The sequence below is a fragment of the Balaenoptera borealis genome (assembly GCF_965194805.1).
Source record: "Balaenoptera borealis genome assembly, chromosome: 18".
NCBI lineage: Eukaryota > Metazoa > Chordata > Mammalia > Artiodactyla > Balaenopteridae > Balaenoptera > Balaenoptera borealis.
The window spans coordinates 13,746,937-13,771,164 of NC_138877.1; the positions used below are offsets into that span (position 1 = coordinate 13,746,937).

A 24,228-nucleotide genomic window follows, 5' to 3' on the forward strand; every position below is an offset into this window, starting at 1 on the left:
GGGGGAAGGGGGTCAGCATATCGTGTTAGCAATTTTCTGTGGAATCCAATTAGAGTTTCATTGTGGTAGCCATATCACATTAAAAATCTGGTCTTTTTTTTTTTGCTAAATGGTTTCCATTGTGTATTTAGTGAATCTGATATGGAAAATTGCTAATGCAATAAGAGTATCATATAAGCTTTCCTGACTGTAATGCTCAGCCATAATATTCAGGAGAAAGAGGCTCAACTGGGCTGGGGTGAGGGCTTATTCTCCACAGCCTCTTAACACGTCCTCAGCTCAAGTTCAACACTGGCTTCTTGAAAGATGGACCGTTAAGACCTATCGTTTAGGGGAAACTCCTTTGCAGATTTTATTCCAGACGAGACCATGGGTTCAGTGAAAGACGTGTCAATTAATTAATATTTATTGACTGAGCACTAAGCAGGGCACTGTGGTGGGCATGAAGGGAATGAAAACGATAGATAAAAACACAGTCCGTTCCTTCACAGATCTTGAAAGGATTGTCTGAGGATAAGAAATAAATTAGCATATGAGTAATTCAACAGCAGACAAGATGGGCAAGAGTGCAAAATGTCAAGAGCCACAGGTGCTCAAAGGAGGACACACCTGAGACCAGGGGCATCAGAGGAGGACACACCTGGACAGGGCCATTAAAGATGAGGAAGATGCTGGTAGGTCTGTGGGTTTGGTGAGAGGTCGGGAAGCAGGGGAAGGCATTCTAGGCCTTAGCATGAAGAAACGTGCAGAGGAGAGGAAAGCCAGGGTATGCAGGGGAAATCACAATTCTTTATTTTAATTGCAGCATAAAATATGGAAGAAGTGGGAAGATAAGCCTGGAAAAGTGGTCTAGGGTCAGCTCAAGGCTGATGCAAAAAGAGAGTAGTGGGTGGTGTTCAGGATGGTTTGGGGTAGGAAGTGTCAGGCTGAGGTCCACTGGCAAGAAGAACATCCAGCTTCCATGGGTCTGATGGCTTCTAACGCTAACAAACATCTTAAAATCTTAACTTCAGTTAGCTCACGTTTCTTAAGAGACATCATTTATCGGAATATTTATTTTAAAATGTTAGTTTATGGCCAAGGGATATTTGTTTATTTTTTGTTATGCCCCTACTCATGACATGAACATTTATTAGGTTAACAGAAAAAAAAAATTCTGAGGTGCTCATACTGTTATAACTACTTACGAATTTACTGTTTGCTTTTTTTTTCCCCTTTAGAATAACTTTTCAACTCACTGGCAACAGTAACCAAGGAAATATAAATCCAGCAGCCTAGAATTACAACTATTTGAAGAGATTCATGCTTTCAATGTACTGCTACATTTACTGTTTTATTCTGGACTATTCCGTGTTTCTGAATTCCTCATTAAATGTTAGAAGTGATAAGCAGAAAATCTGCACTAAGCTTCGTTAGAACTTTAAAATTCAAGGTAGTATGTTTTGTGAATTAAAAAAAAACTTCTTCATTTTCATAACTTTTAGCTTGCCTTGTATCAGAGTATATTTTGTGGATAAGTATTATTTCCAACATATTAAAGCCAAACATGATGAAATTGCTCTTTTATTTATTGCAGAGGGAATGTCAGATATAAACTAGTTAGTTGTCTAAGTTCTATAGTGACCACTTATTAAACACCAACTCTCCAAATGTGGCAAAGGAAATTGAACTCTCATTAAAAAGAATTAAACTATTTGTAAAATTGAAATTGAATATTTTAATCTTTATGAAATAATTTCTTGACAGATTTTTTTTCTCCTCCAACTGACCACGTGATTAGAAAGGATAAACAAATTTACCAGTTGTTTATTACTTCTAGAATCCTTAGCAATGTTTCATTAACAACAAAAACCCCTCTTCTTTCTCATTCCATGGTCTTGGGCAATCAGAGATATAGTAGTTGACGTCTGTGAATATTTTCTGATTACTCATTAACTGGGGATATATAAGAAAAAGAAAAAGATTTTAAAAGGAGAAAAGTCAAATAGCTCATGCTGACTTTATAAGACTGATGACAAAGACGTGAGAAGTGCAAAGTACTTAGAGGTTTACCCTAAGATTTGTTTATGTCTTTGATTTTTAGCAAACACTGTAGTGATAAAAATGAGTTTGCTCAGATCAAGAATACGTTGGCATTCTCTTAAACATAGCTTGAAACCACAGGGTTCAAGCAAAAAACAGCTCTGGCAAAGATAGCCAGTCAAGCATAAAAATGGGAGTTGGTTGTGTCAGAATAGATTAACAAGCTGAAGGCTGTCTGCTAAAGACAGCAGTCTTGCCATCAATGAAGGTGATCATTGCCACTAAAAGTTATTTTTCTGATATATTATTTGAAGCTTCTATCATAATGTATTTTAAATGCTCCTTATTTATAAATGATTACATCATTTTCTTATCTGCAGTATCCTTCTTGGATAACCACAAACTTGAGAGCGGTCCAAAATCCTGCTCATGGTTTCCTACAAATATAGGGACACTTACTTATTGAATTGTCTATTTAGAGTCAGGAAAATGTGTTTGGATTTTACTTTTACTTCCTTTTTAAATATAGATCACTATTTCTAAAATGTAAACATCCAATGGCATTCTCTGACACCGACAGGAATCCCAAGGCAGAAGATATGTCTGTAGGATTAACATGTCACTCACCCAGAAGGATGCCCAAATGCTTGGCTCAATTATGGCCAAGGAGGTAGCATTATTAAATGCCTTATGACTTTACAGCTATTCTCTATTATTCCTGTTCAACAACGCTTCCAAAAGATTATCCGAGAAATCTGGCAAGCCACTGAAACGGTACTTGTAAATTGGATCCATTAAAAGCAATCCAGTGTCCTGTGGGTGTGTATCCGACTGTGAATTACTGGGCAAAGGATTTACGCGCAGTTTTATTCCCAAAGTCGATTTACATCATTTGTAGGTTATTTCTCACGCGTACCAGTTCCAGCCCAGAAACAAGTCAACGGAGTATTTCTAAACTATCATTTCAAATTTCCACTGTCAAGAGTGGGAAGAGGAAGGCATAGTAACGGGAAGACTTGTCAGCGATTAGCCATCCATAAAAATGTGTCCCGTCCCCCCGCCGCCGCCCCGCGCTCCTCCTTCCGATCACAATGCTGGCGTCAGTAAGTCTCCTGTATCTGTTCCCCACCTCGCCCCCCTCCCCTCTGCGGAGAGTTGGCACCGAACAGCAGACGAAGGAAAAGACAAACACCCCAGCTCCCAACACAATCCAAGCGCTAGCGCAGAGACACTTGAACAACATTCCTAACTTTTCTTTTTGCTCACTTCGCGTGTCTCAAAGGTAAGCAGAGTAAAAAAACCCTACGAGATACAAGGCCTGGGAGGCCAGCGGAGTCACATATACTACCCCGCACCCCGGTTTCTCCACTGTCTTCTCCCTCCGGCCACAGCAAACAGTTACTCAGCGGCAAATCGGGGTCTCCATGGCGCCTGTCCTCGGTGCTCGGCCCCTCGCGGTACCCAAACCGCGGGCTGACGGCGAGCCCCCATCCCTGCCCCCCGCCGCGGGCCAAGCGTCCTCTGACAGGTCCCAGGTGCCGGCGGCCCCCGCGGCCGCAGCCGAGAGGAAGGCGCGCGGCCGTCTCCCCGGAGCTGCCCCCTCTGGCCTCTCGCCCACCCCGACCCACCCCAAACAGGCCCCACCAAGAAATACAGGGATGGAGAGTACAAAGAGCCAAGCCACACACCAAAGAGCCTCCAAGACCTCCCTGTGGAAGAAAAACTTCGCCGCACACGCATCCACACACGCACACGCCCAGCGCGCGCCGGGGAGGGCAGCTCTTACCTGTTCCCCGCGGTGCCGCTCATCCCTCCCCCCCCAACCCAGGTCTGGCCGCGTCCCCTCCCCCGCGGTGGGTGCCCCGGCCGCCCGCTCCGAAAGCCGCACACTCACCGCCTGGCTGAGCGCGCCCAGCGCCTGCAGGGCCCGGCGGCGGCTGCCGCGGCGGCGGCGGCGGCGACCGAGACAGCGGCTGTAGCGGCGGCGGCGGCAGCGGCGGCCCCAGTCGGCGTCAGTCAGACTGGAGCCGCGAAGCCTCATCGCCCGTATTAGTGCGCCGACCTGGAAAGCCGCCAGAAGCCCTGCTCGCAGGCCCGCCCCCACCCGCCGCCCGCCGCCCGCCGCCCGCCGCCCGCCGCCCGCCGCCCGCCGCCCGCCGCCCGCCGCCGCCGCCGAGCGCCCGGGCCGCTCCGGGAGCCCACGAGGAGGGGGAGCGCGGCGCGGCCCGCGGCCACGTGCGCGGAAACCCGCGGCGGGGGCGCCTCGGGGAGGCCCGCGCGAGGGGGCTCCCAGCCCCGGGCTGCGTCTGCGTCCTCCCGCGAGACCCCGGACTCCCCTCGGTCCGCGATTAAGCTCCCTCGGCGGGGAGGCTCCCACCAGCGCGGGGCAGCTCGCGTCTCTTCCCCGCCGCGCTGAGACTTCCTGCCTCCACCTGGAGCCCGAGGCCGGAGGGCCGTTACCAGAACTAGAGATACGGGACCAACAAATCGGTTTGGACCACCGCCCCCCCACCCCCCGCCCCTGAGTGACTCTTTCTGACCTGTCTCTGGGCCCTGAGGGTTGCTGTTATTTGCTGTTTGTTTCTTACTTGCTTTGCAGAGTAAAGGGGATCATTACTCCCACCGAGAGCGCCAGAGTAGCTGGTTTGCCCTTGCATAAGCAGAAGAAAAGCTACTCACTCTGAGTGGTGAGTGGTGGTTAAAACAAGCCATATAATTTTGTGGGTTGTCATTTCCTTACCCGTATTTATTTGCTTAACAGCCTAGCATATATAATATATACTCTTGTCTAATCTAATAAAGATACAACCTTATGGGCCGTGAACAACGTTAATGGACAGCCTTCCTTGCTCATGGCCTGTCTCCTCCCCCTGGATAGCCTGCCTCTGGAGGTCACTGTGGCCTCCTCCAACTCACTCGGAATTTGTTTAGGAAATGCCACCAACATACTGATGGCCTCTGATTCCCCATCAGCCAGCAGCTCTTCATAGCAAAGGCATTTACTGTAGAGATGAAAGTAGAAGAAAGCCACACGGGACAGTATTCAGTTTGCTCTTATGTGTAGAAAAATGAGTCCTCCAGAAGGTCCTGATACCCCTGAAATGCAAAGCCGTGAATTTAACTGCTTTTTCTCGTTCTCAGAGCACTGAGCTTTCTTCCTGTGGCAGATGCCATGTTTGCATTATCATAGTGTTGTCAGTTGAGCAGTGACCTTGTGTAAAACAGCATTTGTGGTAGAATTTAAATCATCTTTCTACACCTGGCCCATTTTCCTCTGCTCCAGGCTAGGTGTTAAGTTGGAGATTGTTCTGGGTGTGAAACTCCAGGAAACCTTTGGACTGCTAAGAACTACAGGTTGCACTTCCTGTGCACTTTATTGCAGGTAAACTAATGAGGTCACACAATTGATAATATGTGGCTTACTTTTTCTTTTTTTTAATGTTATTAAGAAAAGAAATGGCCCAGCCACTGTCTGTTTCCTTTGCTTACGTGCATTAGACAATGCAGAGGACACAACGCAGAGCAAGAAATTATAACCTCTGCGGTACTGGCTTGTGCTTCTGGCACAGTCTTTTTAAGTTCACAGAATTCTCTGGGTTCTTGGCAGGACTTGGATATTCAGATTTTTTGTGTGTAGTCTGCTTTTTCTGTACATTCTCATTTACATACCATGAAATTTTGGCATCGAGAAGTTAGCCTGTCACTTATACAATGCCTGTCACTTATCCCTCAAACCTAGTATAGCAGGTTAATCCTTTATACCCAAGAACAGTAAGATCTGAGTTCCAAGGAGAAAATACCCACTCTGGGAAGGAAGGCTCAGAGCTGACACTCCATTTTTCAGAAGCTGAATATCCTTGGAATAGGAAATCCAGACTCTTTGCTTTATTTTTCCCTCTTGATTTCTTGATCGGCTGCAGTTTTATTGCTTGTTAGAACTTCCACCAAAAAAGTACATAATGGGAATCATGTGAGAGCTGAGACTCAGTCACGGGTTGTGATTTGGTAGAAACACCAGTAAAATTTTGGTTTAAGACCTGAAAACCATGGCAAAACGAAGCTGAATTTTCTGAATTACAAGAACTCCCCCTTTTCTGAATTACAAGAACTTGGCTGAACATGAGCTCCTGCAGCCCATAAAGAGGTGGTAGGAAGGGCAGCCTCCTTACCCATGAGAAGGTTGGTTCTTTTCACTTGTCATGTGCCCAACATAGGACAAGGTTGTGAGAAAGTCTACAGTAATCCATAGATGCAAAGATCCTGCTTTGTACATCTGTTGTACCTTATGTTTGATCCAGCATTATAATGGTTCCACTCAGAGCCATTGGAGTTGCTGCCTGTTCACCTCTCCCACTTCTAGTCTCCTTCCTACATTTCATCTGTAGCTCTCCACTTTTCCTGCCTCCCCCTTGAATTTTCCTTCAAGAGCCATCTTAACTCCATAACCATCATTGAACACTTTCCTGAGTACCAGGTGCCTGGACTAACCATATGGACACAGAACAGAGGCCCTCAGTAAACTCGGTCTCACTAGAGAGACCCACATGCCAATGATTGTCATACAACTTCATGTGTCGCTTAGGGCCACGGACACGGAAGGTGTCAGGGAGGTCTCCACAGAGGTGAAATTCAGCTACACCTTGAGAAATAAGTATGAATGCCTACCAGCCAGAGAGCCAGAGAACCACGCCGCGTGCCCGCCCCCCTCGGTGGATGCAGCCCAGTGGGTGCTGGCTTTGAGGCAGAGTGCAGCCTGGATTTCATCCAGCCGCCTTGGCCAGATACTTGGATGCAGACACAACTTGCACGATCATAATGACAGCCCAAAATGCCTAGAGTGTGCCGAATTCCATGAGGTTTTGAGTATGAAAACCTCAGTTTTTCTAGAGAATTGTCAAACTATTTGATTTCAGTGCTGTTCCAACATTCTTAGAGGTCAACAATGACATTTCAATAATTCAGTGAGTTTTCTTGATCCTCATTTTTACAAAGTTTTGAGATACGCCTTTATTATTTTAACTGAATTTATGTTAATATTGGAATTCATTCAAATTGGTGCTTGGTAGCATGCTGTTTAGGGACTAGGTGAGACTGACTTTCTTTTTTTAATTGTATTTATTTTTGGCTGTGTTGGGTCTTCGTTGCTGCGCCCGGGCTTTCTCTAGTTGTAGCAAGCAGGGGCTTCTCTTGTTGAGGAACACAGGCTCAAGGTGCGCGGGCTTCAGCAGTTGTGGCGCACGGGCTTACTTGCTCCGCGGCATGTGGGATCTTCCCGGACCAGGGATGGAACCTGTGTCCCCTGCAGTGGAAGCACGGAGTCTTAACCACTGGACCCCCAGGGAAGCCCGAAATTTAAATTTCTAACATATATTTCCTATAAGAAATATAAATAAGGTTCTACCTAGGGGCAGGACAGAAATAAAGATGCAGACGTAGAGAATGGACTTGAGGACACGGGGAGGGGGAAGGGTAAGCTGGGACGAAGTGAGAGAGTGGCATAGATATATATACACTACCGAATGTAAAACTGATAGCTAGTGGGAAGCAGCTGCATAGCACAGGGAGATCAGCTCGGTGCTTCGTGACCACCTAGAGGGGTGGGATAGGGAGGGTGGGAGGGAGACGCAAGAGGGAGGGGATATGGGGATATATGTATATGTATAGCTGATTGACTTAGTTATAAAGCAGAAACTAACACACCACCGTAACGCAATTATACTCCAATAAAGATGTTAAAAAAAATTTAAGAAAAAAGAAAAGAAATATAAATAAGGTTCTATTCTTGTTGGAAGTGTTTTTTTCTGAAATGATTATTTTTGAAAAGTGAGTGTGATAAAATTGCAGCTAAAACTCAGCTGTCATGCACTGATTAATCATCAGAAATGGTGAATGTACAGGTATTCGAGAAATTCAAAAAACTGTATGGGATTGACTAAACTGAGGATTTTAAATTTTGAAATCTCAATTTATTTCTCTTTAAATAATTGGCCTGTGGAAAGAGAAAAGTAATCATAGTTGGAAACATTAATGGGTCAAACTCTTACCCCACCTACTTTAGTATGAGAATCTGTCACCTTCTGAATAGGGCTTGCTTTTGGCAGATTCTGCTAATACTTCTTTTATCTTAAAAAAGACAGATTGGGCACTAGTTGCATACTTAACTTATTGATTCTCCAACTGTGGGTCACAGCTCCCCAACTGCGATGCCAGAAGATTGCCTAGGGGATTGCAAGGCCTGTTACCTCTGTTTTGCCCCTTTTCCCTCCCTCATTTGTAATAAATTGTCATATATTCCACTACATATATTTAGAACCACATCAGACTGTTTTAGTATTTGCTTCCACCATCAAACATAATATAAAACTCTTGAAGATAAAGTCTTTTGTATTTGTCAATATTCTGCTTACCATGTATTTTCTTCCTTCCTAAGGTTCCAAGTTTCCTTCTTTTGATGTTTTCTTTCTGTTTAGAGAATTTTGTTTAGCCATCGTTTTAGGGTAGGTCTGTGGGTGTCCAGTTCTCTAAGCTTTCCTTCATCTGAGATTGTCTTTATTTCCCCTTCATACTTGAAGATTTGTTTTTTGCTGAGTATGAGATTCTGTGTTGACAGTTCCTTACTTTTAGTATTTAAAAAATATTGTGCCACATCCTTCTGACTGGCATAGTTTCTGATGGTAAATTTAGTAATTCTGATTGTTTCCCCACTATAGGTAAGGTGTCAGTTTGGTTTTTTTTTGGTGGCTTTCAAGATTTTTTCTGTCTTTAGTTTTCAGAAGTTTAATTGTGATGTGTCTTGGTATGGATTTCTTAGGGTTTATCCTATACGGAATCTGATTCTGTAGATTTATGCCTCTTGCCAAGTTTGAGGAGTTTTCAGCCAGTATTTCTTCAAGTGCGTTTTCCACCCTTCCAGGGACTCTGATGATACTGTTAGATCTTTTTATAGTTTCACTGAGCCTTTTTTTTTTTCTTCTGTTTTTTCTCTCTTGATCAGATTGAGTAATTTCTATTGTGCTATCTTTGAGTTTACTGATTCTTTCCTTTGCCACCCCCATTCTGCTGTTGAGCTTATCCACCAAGCTTTTAATTTAGTTATTGTATTTTTCAGTTCTAAAATTTCCATTTGGGGGACTTCCCTGGTGGTCCAGTGGTTAGGACTCCACACTTCCACTGCTGGGGGGGCACAGGTTCTATCCCTGGTCAGGGAACTAAGATCCCGCATGCCGCATGGCGTGGCCAAAATAAAAAAAATTAAAGATAATAATAAATAAATAAAATTTCCATTTGGTTCTTCTTGACATTGTCTTTTTCTTTGCTGAGACTTTCTTTGCTGAGGCTTTCTACTTTTTTCATTAATTTCAAGCATGTTTGTAATTCTGTGGAAGCATTTTTGTTATGGCTGCTTTAAAATCCTTGTCAGATAATCCTAACACCTCTGTGATCTCAGTGTTGGCATCTCGATTGTCTTTTTTCATTCAAGTGGAGGTTTTTCTGGTTCTTGCTTTAACGAGTGATTTTCTTGTGAAACCTGGACATTTTTTTATTATGTTCTGAGACTCTGGATCTTATTCACAACTCTTGTTTTAGCTGACACTCCTCTGGTCGAGAAGGGGGAGCACCGTCTTGTTATATTGCTAGGGGAGGTGTAAGTACAGGTTCTCCCCTTGGCCCCCACTGACACCCAATGGAAGGGGGACTATTTATTATACTTGGGCAAGGGTAGGAGTTCTGGCTCACTACATGGTCTTCATTGTCACCGCAGCGCAGCGGGGTGGCCTCATCACTGCGGGGCCACCAGAGGAAGTGCCTCCTCTGACGCCATCCCTGGGAGGGGGTGGGGCTGCTGTTACTGCAGAGGGGAGTGCAAGGCCAGCTTCCCCTGGTGCGGACTCAGGATTGGCTTCGGGGGCTGAAAGTCCTGCTCCCTGCTGGGCCTTCTCTGACATCACCCAGGTAAGGATGTCCAGGTACCTGATTCCAGCCTTGTGAGGGTGTGCATCTTGGCTCCCCACTCAGCCTTGGCTCTTGTCAGCAGGTGTGAGGTCACCATTCTTTCCTGTAGTGTTTGGTTGTAGAAGGGCAGTTATTGTCTAGAGGATCAAATCTGGGAAGGTACTGCTTTTTGTGACCATCAAAATACTAATGAGTTTTACTTCAAAATCAGTGAATTCCAAATGAGTCCTATATTGGATGGACATAATAAAATCATTAGTTTGTAGATTTGGTGACTTTGAGTTTGCACAAAAACAAAGCAACCCATTAGACTGCTTCTTCAGGAGATTTAGCTGTCGATAAAATGGATAACCTCATTCATGTGATTTTTTTCTTGGACAAATGAATTGTAATGCTGGCATTATCTAACCATTTGGGAAACCTTTATTGAACAATCACAATTTAGGATGCTATGGAGACACAAATAAAAGGCAAGGTTTCTGCTCTTGAGTAAATTATAACAATAAAAAAAGTGGAAAACAGAACTGGAGAATCAACTGTGAATCGTGGAAATACACAACTACATAGAGACATAGAATTACAGATGTCAAGAAACATGTCATCGTCCAGACATAATCTTGAGTCAAATAAACTCCATGTATACATATTCTATAAGAACAAGTCAGGGGCTTCCCTGGTGGCGCAGTGGTTGGGGGTCTGCCTGCCAGTGCAGGGGACACAGGTTCGAGCCCTGGTCTGGGAGGATCCCACATGCCACGGAGCAACGGGCCCGTGAGCCACAATTGCTGAGCCTGCGCGTCTGGAGGCTGTGCTCCGCAGGAGGAGGGGCCGTGATAGAGGCCCGTGCCCCGCGATGGGGAGTGGCCCCCTCTTGCCGCGACTGGAGAAGGCCCTCGCACAGAAACGAGGACCCAACACAGCCATAAATAAATAAAAATTAAAAAAAAAAAAAAGAACAAGTCAGAAGGTAGAAAGTACTGTAAATGGTCATGTTGTCTGATTGTAATGAGATTGTACCCTCAGTTTTAATCATGGCCCATGATCCTATTTCCTGCTTTTATTTCAGTAGAAGCATGACAGTGGCTACTGGTGTGATCTTGGGCAAATCTCTTGTCTAACACTACTTCTTCGTTTCTGAAATGTGGGTAATCATACCTGTATGATAGAGTTGTTTGATCAGATTAAGCTAAATAATGCACATGAAATGCTTATCACAGCTCCTTGCACACAGTAAAATGATAGCAGCTGATATTTTTGCTTTTGCTATGGCTGCTTGCTCTGTTTGTTAGCAGGCTCTATAATGTCAACAAGTTAAACTACGTTTTCTCTTACAGAGTGCCCCCGAGTCTGAACTACGCTGTTAGCTTAGGTGAACCTGTGCCTAGGAAGATAAACTGGCATCAAGGATATCAGAAACCTTTCTTAATAGGGCTCATGGGTGAACTACATAAAAAACTATTGACCCTTTTCCTGAAAATTCCTCTCATGCTTCAAACATACATTTTTATCACTAGCTTACAAAGAACAATAAATTATTTTATTGTCTTATTATAGTTTCATTAAGGATCTTATTTTTGGCTCAAGGCTTGTAACTTTAAATTCTTGTTAATGCTCACGGTCATTTTACTATTTGTTTTCTCTCATTTCTACTTGCATAAGCCTTGTTTTGTTCTGTTCATTTAAGTGACTTAAAGGCTCTCAAAATCTGGTAGTGAATGAAGTTTGTTTATTTACTTGATCGATATTAAGTGTTTATGCTAAGCACTGTACTGGGAATACTAATTTGAGTAAGAAATGGTTCCTGTTTTCAAGGAGCTTGTTGTCTAATGCAGATGTGACAGCGTCACTGTTGTTGAAACTACTGGAGAGGAGTCATCTTTAGCTTATTTACTTTTCCATGTAAGTCTTGTCTTTAAAATGTTGTATTTCATGTGCTTCTGAAACTTTCTACTTACATGTCCCCAGTTATCATACTGTCAGAAACTGAAGTAGCATACTCATTAAAGAGTGTAGGCCCTGGATCCGGACTCTGTGGGCTAGGGTCACAACTCTACTGTTTCCTACCTCTGTGACCTTGGGCAAGTGACTGCTTTGTGCCTTAAGTTTCCTCTCCTGTTGTAAAAGTTAGGTGAGTCATTATATACTAAGTGCTTAGAACGGTGGTGGGCAGACAGTCAACACTCAGTAAATGTTAGGTATTATTATTTTCTCTAAAACATCAGAAACAATCTAATTCTTATTTTTAGGAGTTCATTGTTTTATAACTGCTATTTTTTAGTCTTTAGTTTCTCAAAAACACAGGCTTCTGATGTTATTAACATTTATTAATATCGCAAAACTTTCTCTTTTTAATAAAGAATTTCCAATTTTTATTAACATTGAACTCAAGAGGGAAGGGTTGCCAGGAGGTAAGAAAAATTTGGAGGGAGATAAATAAGACTGTATGAGAAAGTGGATACCTTTGTGAGCAAGCCTATATCCTTTCTTTAACATAATTTCCTAGACTTTTATAGAATGAATTATGGGTTTAATATTGATAAGTTTATATATATTTAAACATTTATTTTTAAATCCCTGAACACTTATATGATTGTGGTTTATATTTAAGTTCATGAGAATAAGGCACTTTAGAGTAAGAACAATCGCTTTTGTCTTCTGTTTAAAAATTGTATTTCTCAGAATCATAATGATAATTAATCTAAATGAATAAAATTGCTAAAGCAAAAGCAAATCTGACTTTTGTTACAAACACCTTAAAAATTTTTGTGTCCAAAAGAGGTATAAAGATTTTTACTGCTGGCAGTAAATTCTTTAAAATTATCAAAAGGCAGACAATGGAATAGGTTTATTCCAGCTTTATTTAAAATTTTAATTTCAAATGAAATAATGTGACACTGATGGATACAAATACAACCAAAGACAGCAAATAACCTAATTCACTTTCCTGGTTTGTTCAAGCCTCCAGGCACCAGTCAAATATCGAAGTCGTATAAAAAGTAGGTCCTTGCCCATCTGTAGCCAGCTCCAAAATGGAACTAATTTAGAACCTGCGATTTAAAAATAATTAAAAATAAATATATTTTCAGGAAACATAACAGTTTAAAATTGTATTTTAGAAGTCACGACCTTTGTTAGCTTCTAGTCACCTTAATTTAACTTACATTATTTATATTATATATGTGTGTCTGTTAAAACAATTCCTTTGTACATTTAAAAATGATTTTCGGGAGCAAATCTTCATGTTTTACACACTGCTTTTCAATCTCATGTACTACAGAGAATCAGATACACCTCTATACATAATACAAGTACAGATTAATAATCTGAGATAAGAAAGCCAAGACAAAAACCCAACTTTTATTCTAATTCTACCAAAGACTCTCAATCAGATAAAATAAATACATCTTAGCTAGGCCACCTTCTTGTCCAGTGGTTGTCAAATGGCAACATGCCAAGTGCAGTTGACTGCATGAGATTTGCCTCCTTGAGCATGTCTTAAAAGCTTATATTCCTTGAGTTTACCCCTTGGAATTGTTTCTTTGGTAAGTGAGAAGCAGACCTGCCCTGCCCTCCAATTTCAGGTAACTGGCATGCTGGGTGGTAGAGTGATGTGGTAAAGACCACAGGACGATCACTGACAATTTCCAGATTGAAGCCCAAACGCTCTAGCTTCTTTCTCTGTTCCTTTCTTCCCCCCTGCCCCGCCCCCCCGCACAAGCTTTACTGAGGTGTAATTGGCAAATAAAATTGAAATGTATTTAAAGTGTACAACGTGATGATTTGATAGCCATATACACTGTGAAATGATTACCACAATGAAGTTTACACATCCACCATAATTAATTTAAATCATGGATAAGAGATTTAAAATATCTTCAAAGCCAAAGTGAGTGGTTTCTCTAAAAACAACAGAAACAAAACACTTTGAAGTGAAATAAAACTTGGGAGGATCTAAACTGTGAGAATTTCAGATGGCCCTGCTCTAGTGCGGAGGGACCAATTGTATATGGCTGAGGGTTTGGGGATGATTAACAGAAAAACTGCTCACTAAGTGCTGGTTAACGAGATTTAATACTCAACTCTCTGAGAAATGCAAGAGAGCAACTGATAGAAAATGAAACATATTTTTACTTTTCCCCACTTCAGCTTCCCATAGTCTATGCTGGGCACAGATCAACACAGACATGTCGACCGAGCTGATCCTGACGAGTCTGAGGCATCCTTTCACCTGCTTCCCATCCCCTTTGATCTAGGCCGCTACTGTGGAGATGAGTCAAACTGCTGTAAACTCAATATGATTCAGCAAGACTCCAAGAGGTCTACATAGCTTGTATGATTTCCAGACCGGTTCTTAACCTTTTTCTGTCCCTAAACATCTGAGGTTGCTAACTTCAACAGTGACTTTTCAAGAGGAGGCCATGCTTACCTGGGGGAGAGGTGACTTTGAAAAAGTCTCCAGTTAACTGCTCCTACACTGTGAATTAATTTAGGATCATTCTAAGGTAAGCAAAGGAGAACACTAGAATATATTTTAAATTCTAAACAGTGAGAGACGTCTAAGCTTTTCTGAATAGAAATTATTCGGAAGTATGATAGATTTCACATTTTAAATCTTAGAAATCTTTACATTTTTGGATATATGTACAGATGCCAGTTAAAAATCAGCTGTGAATGGATTATGGACATTTGGAGTAAAAACAACTAATTCCTCATTTAGCTTTGCACAGTGGTTTGTAGGTGTTCAAAACTCACTGAGTAATGAAGTAATACTAAAAAAAAAAATTGGTATTACAAACAATAAAGTTTATCTGAAGACTATTCACCTTGCTTCTAGCCTGAAATCACCATGATCCTGTCTACTGTACAAGTTTTTACTGAATTTCTTAGGCAAACCAGTAGGCCTAATGAAGACCCTAAGAAGAGACTAAAAAAATACAGAAGGCAGTAAGCCAGCTGGAGGAGGGTGGCAAGGATTAGTAGGCAATACTGCCTATGAAACTGCCTCTCTCAGTTAGGACAGCTAAGCTGGGGTGATAGTAAAGCCAGCTGACTTCACTGGACAACTGTATGGTCTGACGTCTTCCCCCACTTAAGATCAGCTGTAATGTAAACAATATACTCACCTTCAATTTCAGTCCAGTTGACAGCAATTTCTGCTATTGGGATTTTAAAGAACTGTGCTATGTAAAGCAGTTCTACATCAAATGCCCTGAAACAGAAAATACATTGCTATTTATTTTTAAAAAGACAAATAGAGTGTAATTAAATCTCTACCTTGGCATGTTTTAAAGAAGCTTACACAGCAGATATAAAAGCTTATATTGTAAAAGTGAAGGCCAGATAAACATAAGGTCAAATAAAAGCAAAGTAGTTCAGGAGCTTCAAGGCAAATGATATAACATTGCGTGTCACTGCATAACATATAAATGAGAAATATGGTGTCTCTGTCACAACTCAGAAACTCCCAGAGGTAAAAACGGCCTCCTGGGCTCCAAGAGAAAATTTAATCCTGGAAATTTTCAAGATTGATGGTTTTCAAATCCCAACCTTAACTAGCTCAAGAAACAGAACTGATAGCATTTTCAACGGATTCAGAGAGCTGGTAAAACAGAACCTTGAGAAGCACTAGGAGAGAATGTTCTCAATCACTTTAGAGCTGCTTGATTACATTCTTCTACCACCAAAGAAGCAAGGTTTCTTTTCTAAGTACGGGGTCCCTGTGGCCTGCCTTCCCTCTTCCCCTCCCCAATGCTGTCCTGGACAGTACAGTCCTGGCAGCTGGTGAAAGTGAAAAGCCAGTTTACACTGGCCTGAAAGGCCTTGTGGGTATAACTACATATATACATAGGAATTAGATACGTTGTCTCATTTTAACATACACTTAAAATCATCTCTAGTCTGAATTCCCAGCTCAGCCTGCCTTCTACCTAGGAAAGACTCTTTCTTAAAAAGCTCCTCTTCAATCTGCCCTTTCGTTTAGGTCGAATCTGCTTTCCTTAACATTTTTGAATCCTGACTTAGAAGTTTTCCTGGATTTTTACAAAATTCTCTCAACCAGTTGCGTCCTTTCACTGGCATTAAACTCAAAAAGAGAAGCACCACTGCCTGTGCTGCACTTCATGCTTTTACTTGTCTTGAAAAGCACTAAAGTCTTTCACTGTTTTGCTTTCATTCGAGACATGAAACGCCCCACTTTCTAGACTGCATGGAACACACTTCAAACTTCCCAGGCTTGGTTTTAAAATATGAGCACAAACAAGAAAACGCCTAAAATCCACTTCTGTCTGATTTCCCTGATTCCAGACAATCTGAATTTGGGAGTTTTGTTTTCTTGGCTACAATACCACCACCATCCATTATGCAACTAGTTTAAATCCCAAGTGTTTGGATAATTCAATATGAAAACTATTTTTTTTTAAACACTTAATGCTTTCCCTTATCCTAATAAAATATTTACTTAAGATGATAAAACCATCTACAAAGGTGTTCTTTGTGTTTCTAAAAGGACTAAGTAAAACTTCCGTTAAGTAGAATTGTGACACTCATGAAAGAAGGAAATAATTTGAATATTAACCCTTAAAACTTTCCTTTAACATAAAACCAAAAAATTACCTAATGGGCTGCTGAGTAATGCTATTTAATAATCTGATCAAGATTATTAAGTATTTCTCCAAAGATATCATGTAGAATTAGTGACTTATCAAAGACACAAAACAACATAAAAATGATGAATGAAAAGGAGTGGGGTAAAAAACCACTGATTAACTGAAATACAAATTAAATTTTTTTTGTATTAAAAAAAACTGAAAGGGCTATTCATCTTATAAACTATTATTTTTATTATACCCTTCTCCCCTTAAACATTTTAGAAGACATGAGATGTTTATTTAAAAAAAAAACCCCAAAAAACAACAGCAAAAAACCACAAAACAAAACAACAAACTGCAGTTCGTATCACCATATTACAAATAAGAGACCAATCTGTTACCAAAGCAAACATAATTAAAATACCAAGTACTTCTGGATGGAACCTTATGCCAATAAAGAGAAGCAGCATAAGGGTTATTCTCCAACTGAAATGACTTCTTGAGTTTTTGTAAATGTGGGGAGGGCAGAGTCACCACGTTTTCTTTTGTTATTCAGTTCCTGATATAGCTGTTACCTCAGGAACAGATGTATTTCTGAAGAACAAAGAGTGTGTTGAGACTCTACTAAACATGACGCACACACACACCCTACTGCTCCCTTCTGAAATCCCACTAAAATTAAAACGACAATGATGGGATAACCATACGAGAACAAAAAGGAGAAGATGAGAGTAACAAAAAAAAAAAATGTGAACGTTGCAAAGTAGCTAGACAAGTGGTAACTAGAAAGTAGACAACGGCAGAGGGAGAAGCCCAGAGCAGGTTAATGGGCACCACAGAGCCCCCGAGGCTCAGACATCAAGGGCCCAAGTGACCTCTGTAAGTGGAGGTGCAGGTGGGCTGCAGACCGGAGGGCTCGCTGAAAATCTGTATGAGAGTCTCCTTTCTTCCAGCTGGTTCTGTGAATGCTGGCAGCCAGGATCATATCTCTTAGGCAGCAGATTGAAGGATCCCACTTTAGTGAAAATGACCAGCCCAAAACATAGTGACAGCTGGGAGTTACCCACACAAAATGGCCCCACTAGTTTAATTTGTAGTGAAATCTGTCAGTCAGTCAGAGTTCTCTGACCACGCATCCAGCTGCTGATGAGCTAAAATTTTTAGCACCATACTAAAGATATCTAAGGATAAACTTTAATGATAAAAACAAACATAAAGAAAAAAACTGGAGCAACAGAAACAACGCAAGGAAAGAAGAAAATGTCAAAGTGTTAGTGGAAGCTACTGTAGTCATGAAACAAGAACAGATTTAGAAAAATGAATACCAGAATACAAGAGTTGCAGGAAATTGAGGTTTTGATAGCAGAAATAAAAATTTAAAAGGAGGGTTAGATGATAAAATTGAGGAAATTTCAAGAAAAATAGGAAGAGGGAGAGAAAATAAAATTAAAGGATCAATAGGGAAGCTCTATATCTGTTTTATAAGAGAGAAGAGAGAAAAGACAGAGGAGATCATCGAAGAAATGAATAAAGGACATTTCTCAGAACTAAAGGACATGGGTTTCCAGACTTAGCCTCCTGAGTACTCAACAAAACGCATGAAAAAGAGCCACATTAAGTCGCTGAATCATGACATTTCAAAACACTCTGAATAAAAGGCTTCCAAAGTGGGGTGGAAACAACATGCCATAGACAAGGAATCAAGATTAGATTATTGACAGAATTGGACTTTTCCACAGAAACACTGATGCCAAAGACAACAGAGCAATGCTTTCCAAATCCAGAGGAAAAAGGATTTCCAACCTATAACTCTTTCTCCAGCTAACTGGTAAACAAGTGTGAGGGTAGAATCAAGGCACGTCTCTACATGCGGGGTCTCGCAGTGTCTTTCTCATATTTTTTAGGAGGTGTAAGAGAGGTGTGCTCTACTAAATTAGGATGGAAACCAAGGAAAACAAGATCTAGGACAGGAGCTGCAGCAGGCCAGGACACAACTAGAAAGGAAGAGCCGACGAGAAAGGCTTTCCATCTCCAAGAAAAAGATGGAATTGAGGCATAATCTGATGTGTCTGGGAACTTATGCTCCTGTCAGAGAGTGAGGACAAGGAAGTGTTAGATCCACAGTCAAGTAATGCCAGCAAAAAACTCCAGTTATTACCTTTAGAAAAACAAAAAGTACTACAACTATGTGGGTCGTATAATCCCATTGCATGCTACAGCTCAAATCTGAATTCTCTTTACCCAGCTATAATGATCAATGCTGAGCTAAGCAAATATTATTTTAAAACTGTATTAGGAGCATAACTGTGGAGGAGTTTAAGAGAACAAAATACTTGTCCATTGATTTCCTATTGTGGAACTTAATATCTAAAACTGAAAAACTGAGACATAGCTATGCAGACCCATTGTTTTCAATGTGAACGCAAACACCACAAACAAGCAGTAAAGAGATGAAAGTGACTAGAATGAGGGAGCAGGAATGGGGGATGGACAGAGATGGGGCAAAGGACAACTGTTTTCTTGTTATAAGCCTGATGGAATGACTTTAAATTATAAACATGAATACATTGATTAAAAATAAAAAAAATTCACTAGAAGAAAGTACATTTCAAAGAATCCATTTAAAAAATTATTCATAAATTGGGTCAAATTATACCTTAACATTAAGTGGAAAGAATTTAGGTGAGGTAGAGTTCAGAGGATGGAGATTTTATATACATATTTAACATTTAACGTTACCCATACTCAAGTAATTCGGAATCAAAGAGATGCCTGTAGTCTTTTAACTTCAGCAGTACAGCGTATACCTTGAAGTTTTGCAATACCTAGAAACTACTTGACTTGGATTCCCTGAAAGTTACAAGAAAAATTTCAGTGAATCTTTAGAACAAGTCCTCTTAAAAAAACCGTCTAAGGAGACACTTATATGGAAATGAGTAGGTGCACAATTTGGTTTCTAAAACTTACGCTGCATAAGAAAAAAAATATCTGCTCTTTAGTCTTTCTTGATCGAAGTGAAGGAACAGAGATGTTTAAATAAAGACAATGAAACGTTACTGTGGTGAAGGGTATACTGCTAATCAGGTTGATAATGTGTATTTGGTGGTTCTCCTGTATGGGCACAACATAAACATAACTGGACCCTAAAGAGAGATGCGAGAGGCTAAAATTTTAAGTCAGGTCAATATTATGCCAATCAAATTGCAAATAAATCATTAAAAAGGCATGCAACATGAACATAAAATTTAAAGAAGAAAAAAATAAAAACATGTTCTTTAACTTAAAAAACCCATAAAACCTTGGAACAGTGCTGGCCAATACACTAGCCACACGTGGCTGGCTCCTGGGCAACTGAATGTGGCTAGTCTGAATTGAGACGCACTGTACTCTGAAGACACGGTACAAAGGAAAGCACGTAAAATAGCTCAGTATTTTTTTCATACTGAGTGCATGCTGAAATGCCTATGTTTATATTGTGTTCAATGTAGTATTAAAATAAATGTCACCTTTCTACTTTTTAATGTGGCTACTAGAAAATTTAAAATTACATATATGGCTTGCATTTGTGTCTCATATTATATTTCTGTTGGACAATGCTGCCTTACAACAATCCTGACTTATAACAGTCCTGACAAGGAAACTTCATGATTTTTAAGTCATCAACCCTAACCCTAATGTTCTCCATGTTTAAATCCTTCCTTATGAACTACAAAGAACCTAGTCCTTTGACCATAGATGGAGACATAACATCTGACTGAAAAATATCTAATGCAGAGGGAGGGCTTTATTTCTAGAGTGGCTTCTTAATAAATAAGATTCTCTGATTTTGTAGTCCATTAACTATCAATATATTTTATTCTTTAACATAATAGAAACAGGCGTCTAAATTTTAAAACCAAATATACATTACTTAAAAATTTTTAATCTAGAAAAAAAGATTTTAAAACATGTTTGATAATTTTAATTCTGAAACTACAGTTTCTTTAAAGTTATTTGGGAAGATTATATGACATCGATTTCTATGGAGATAACAGATCTTTGCAAATCGACACATGAAAGTTATAGAGACTATAAAAATGAACATCTACTGGAATAATTATGCAGACTCCCACCATGACCAGAATTCACACAGAACCCAGTACTAACAGTAAGTATTCTTTCAACAGTATTTATTGAGTACCTATGATGTGCCAGGCACTCTCTTTGCTATACAATAAGCAAAATCAGATGGGATTCTTGCTCTTGTAGAGCTTACGTTTTAATAGAGAAAAAGAAACATTACACAAATAAAACACTACAGATGCAACAGGTGCTACGAGAATGGCTTATGTCACTGCAACGGCATACAATCAGGGGCATCTGATCTAGTACAGAGAGTGAGGGCAGGTTGTCCTAACGAAGATCTGAAGGATGAGGAGACCCTGACCGAGGGGCAGTGGGTGGTGAGAAGGAAGAATCCGCACATGGAGACTCAGGTGGGCCAGACCGTAATATCAATACTGATACTGCCTATTGGTATCCCTCTCAAGGCCCTGGAAGGCACCGAAAGGCAATGGGAAGCAGAATACGTGCATCTGATTGATCACTTCTAATTTCTGAAGGGTCCCCTTGGACTGCAGCATAGGAATTGTCCTGGATCGTGATGAAGATGAAGAGAAATGAAGGGACATAAAAGCTCAACACAACAGGCCTCGGTCATGGGCTGGATATACGGAGGGGCTGTGGGGAAGGCTGTAATGACTCCAAGGTTTCAGGCTTCTATGTGACTGTTATTCCCTAAACAGGCTGGGAGCTGAGGCGAGGTCTGGGACAAAGAGAGGCCGAATGCTGCTGATAGGTTCATTGAGACGGTAAGTGGTCATATTAAACATGACCACTGGATTTAATGATAGGAGGGTAACTAGATGTTTAGATGGGAGGATGGGTGAGGAGTGAGTGGGAAGCGAGAAGATGGGGACAGTGAATATGGACCACTTTTCCAAGAAAAGGTTCACTGTGAAAGGAAAGAGGGCTAGAGTTGGAGGGGTGCTGGGGGCAGGGGTCAATGGAGAGGGTGTTTTTCTAATGGCAAGAGAAATTTAAACTTGAAAAAACTGATGGGCAAGATGTGGTTGAGAGAAAAGGCTAAATACACAGGAGAGAAGATAAGTGAACAGGATTGGGTTGTCAGAAGGTGGAAGGGGATGCAGAGGTCCAAGGATTGGTCTTAGGCAGGAGAGGGAACTTACTCCTGCAAAAGAAAGGAAAGAAGAGAAAGTGGGTACCCTCTTCTGCTTTGATATGTCTGAGCTTTTTCTTTTTTCTTTGAAGGAAAAAAAGGAAGCTTAAGGAAACAGGATGTTCTCAGGCCTCTCAATTTATACTGTCTACAATTAAGGTAAATATATAACTTTATACCCTATGTTTGGTTTGAGATAAATAAGAACCAAACCAGTAAAGGTACAGATTAAGTTTACATATATAAGTGCCAATTTTGTTTAAACCTGGATGTTCATTATGGGAATACAGGGCTGCTGCCCATTACCTGGAGAAACTTGTGTATAAGATACACCAGACACATTTCGGTTAGGAACCTACCATCGTTCAATGTGGAGAGATGAAAACGTCCGTGACGCTGCTTCTCGAGTTAATAATTTGAACCCACACTGTGTGTCCCTGATTCCTTTGACACAAAGGAACCACACCAGAAAGTGGAACCCATACATGAGAAGAGTACGGAAGTAAGAACGCTGAAACAAAGACAAAATATAAATGACTTTTCTATTTATCTATAAAGGAGACATTGAAAACACCTGGCTGTAGACAACTGCAACTTAATATTTAATTGACTGGGTAGATCTCACACATGAACGCCATTGTTCCATTAGCTGCATGGGCAAAGTCTATTCTAGAAACTGTGAGGACGCCTAATGCTTGGAGCTGGACAGAGGCTAGAAAAGTAGTTACTCACTTCCGGGAGGTGGAGTCAGACCAGAAGAATCACAGTGCCTGTGAGAGTCAGGGCTTCAGTGCGCCAGAAATATACCACAGCAGTTGGAGGGCTGCGCTGAGCCAGGAGAACATCTCATTCACCTTATATTTTGTGCCCCAAATACATTTCAGTTTCAAAAAAAGCTGAGTTACCAGAATATCTTGGAAAAATGAAACACTAAGATTTCAACCTGAAGTATGATACCTAGCTAATGAGAATACGATAGAAGAGGTACAGCAGAGTGTCACAGACTAGAAAGGAGTTTGAAACAAAAACCCAGTGTCTCTAACTATGACAGATATTTCTGATTAAATATATTTTAACAGGTAAGTTCTTTAATACTTTGGATATTAAACTTAAGTAGTCTAATCCTATCTGAGAATTCACTATTGTTATTAGTCGTTAATTTTATTATTAGTAGTAACATGACAGATATTCTATTATTCATTAAACAATGCAAACTTTAAAAAAAATCATTAATTATCACTGAATTCAAGACTTTCATATTTAGGACTAAAAAAGATAAGATCTCTTAAAGTTTTCTACAATTATGGTAATAGACCCATGGAATGATATATTACATATGCACATAAGCAAACCAGTAAGAGTCTATGCAGACTATTTAATATCTCATCCTACTAAATAAAAGTCCTTTCCTCCTTCTGGCTTTTTTTTCATAATTGTAATCTTTAGTATTGTTCTTCATTCACATGTCTTTTTCTATCACCATGGAACAAAATCATGACTCAACAGTGAAAAAATGACAGGAGAAAAGCCATGGAACTGAGCAGGCCTATATTTGAATCCTGGGTCCATTAATAATTAGCAGGCTGTGGGCTTCCCTGGTGGCGCAGTGGCTGAGAATCCGCCTGCCAATGCAGGGGACGTGGGTTTGAGCCCTGGTCCGGGAAGATCCCACATGCCGCGGAGCAACTAAGCCCGTGCGCCACAATTACTGAGCCTGCGCTCTAGAGCCCGAGAGCCACAACTACTGAGCCTGCGTGACACAACTACTGGAGCCCACGTGCCTAGAGCTTGAAAGCTCACTTTAACCTCCTGACCACAGTTTCACTTGTGTATTAAATAGGGCAAGAAGGGAAGGAAGAATAAAATACTTATCTATAGGGTACGTAAAACAAACTCTTTGAAAAGCTCTAGCACTTCTCACTGATCACCTAGAATCGTTAGTTATGTTTTGATATAAGTATGTCTTACCTCTCTAAGCAGATAGGGCAGAAACCTCATCTTAAAATACTTTGGGAATCTCACAACAGCTTGCTCAGTGCCTTCCATTTAAAATATTTCCAATAAATACTGGTTGACTGATTAAACCTCCAAAAGAGCATTTATGCTTAGGAAAGGAACGAATAGAAATCGAAAGATAGAAAAATAAAAATTAAAAGGTAGAAAAATAATACCTATAAACTATTCTCCTTGAATGATTTAGATGAGCTTACTAGTAACCAAATAAAAATATTCATGACTGCTTTTGCTTGGATGTTAATAGAAGATTTTTGTTTGTTTTAGGATAATGGCTATTTTTTAAAAAAACAGAAACATGTTGAGTTCACATGAGGACTTTAACTTATTTGATTTCTAACATATTGAAAAGCATAACAATATAATCTACAAACAACTGGAACTTTCTTTAATTTTTAACATTTGGCAAAATATCTTAGAATTTAGAAGACATCT

At 40.6% G+C, this 24,228-nt stretch overlaps 2 protein-coding genes and 2 long non-coding RNA genes across 9 annotated transcripts in view; 1 reads left to right on the forward strand and 3 right to left on the reverse strand.

Moving 5' to 3' along the window:
- The window catches only part of SMAD9 (SMAD family member 9), a 58,863-nt gene extending 54,980 nt beyond the window's left edge, over positions 1–3,883 (reverse strand). The window contains exon 1 of the mRNA XM_082365574.1: positions 3,809–3,883. The gene's annotated coding sequence lies outside the window, so the exon portion shown is untranslated. The remainder of the gene's footprint in view (positions 1–3,808) is intronic.
- LOC309615695 lies at positions 985–4,156 on the reverse strand. Its single transcript, XR_014236979.1, has 2 exons — positions 3,917–4,156; positions 985–1,935 (listed from the first exon to the last, which is right to left on the reverse strand). It is a non-coding gene; the product is annotated as an uncharacterized lncRNA (long non-coding RNA).
- A 173-nt stretch (positions 4,157–4,329) lies between these two features.
- The window catches only part of LOC309615714, a 40,580-nt gene continuing 20,681 nt past the window's right edge, over positions 4,330–24,228 (forward strand). The window contains exons 1-2 of one of the 2 annotated variants that reach the window (XR_014237009.1): positions 4,330–5,404; positions 21,873–21,939. This is a non-coding gene — a long non-coding RNA (uncharacterized lncRNA). Of the gene's footprint in view, positions 5,405–15,190; positions 21,940–24,228 lie in introns of those variants that run through there. The other variant, XR_014237010.1, reaches the window with a different exon arrangement.
- Positions 12,816–24,228, reverse strand: part of ALG5 (ALG5 dolichyl-phosphate beta-glucosyltransferase) — a 39,280-nt gene continuing 27,867 nt past the window's right edge. For all 5 annotated transcript variants that reach the window (XM_082365660.1, XM_082365657.1, XM_082365659.1 and 2 more), the window contains 3 exons: positions 22,140–22,291; positions 15,099–15,184; positions 12,816–13,022 (listed from right to left, as the gene is read on the reverse strand). In XM_082365660.1, the coding sequence (XP_082221786.1) occupies positions 12,907–13,022; positions 15,099–15,184; positions 22,140–22,291 (354 nt within the window). In that variant the 3' untranslated portion in view covers positions 12,816–12,906. The remainder of the gene's footprint in view (positions 13,023–15,098; positions 15,185–22,139; positions 22,292–24,228) is intronic.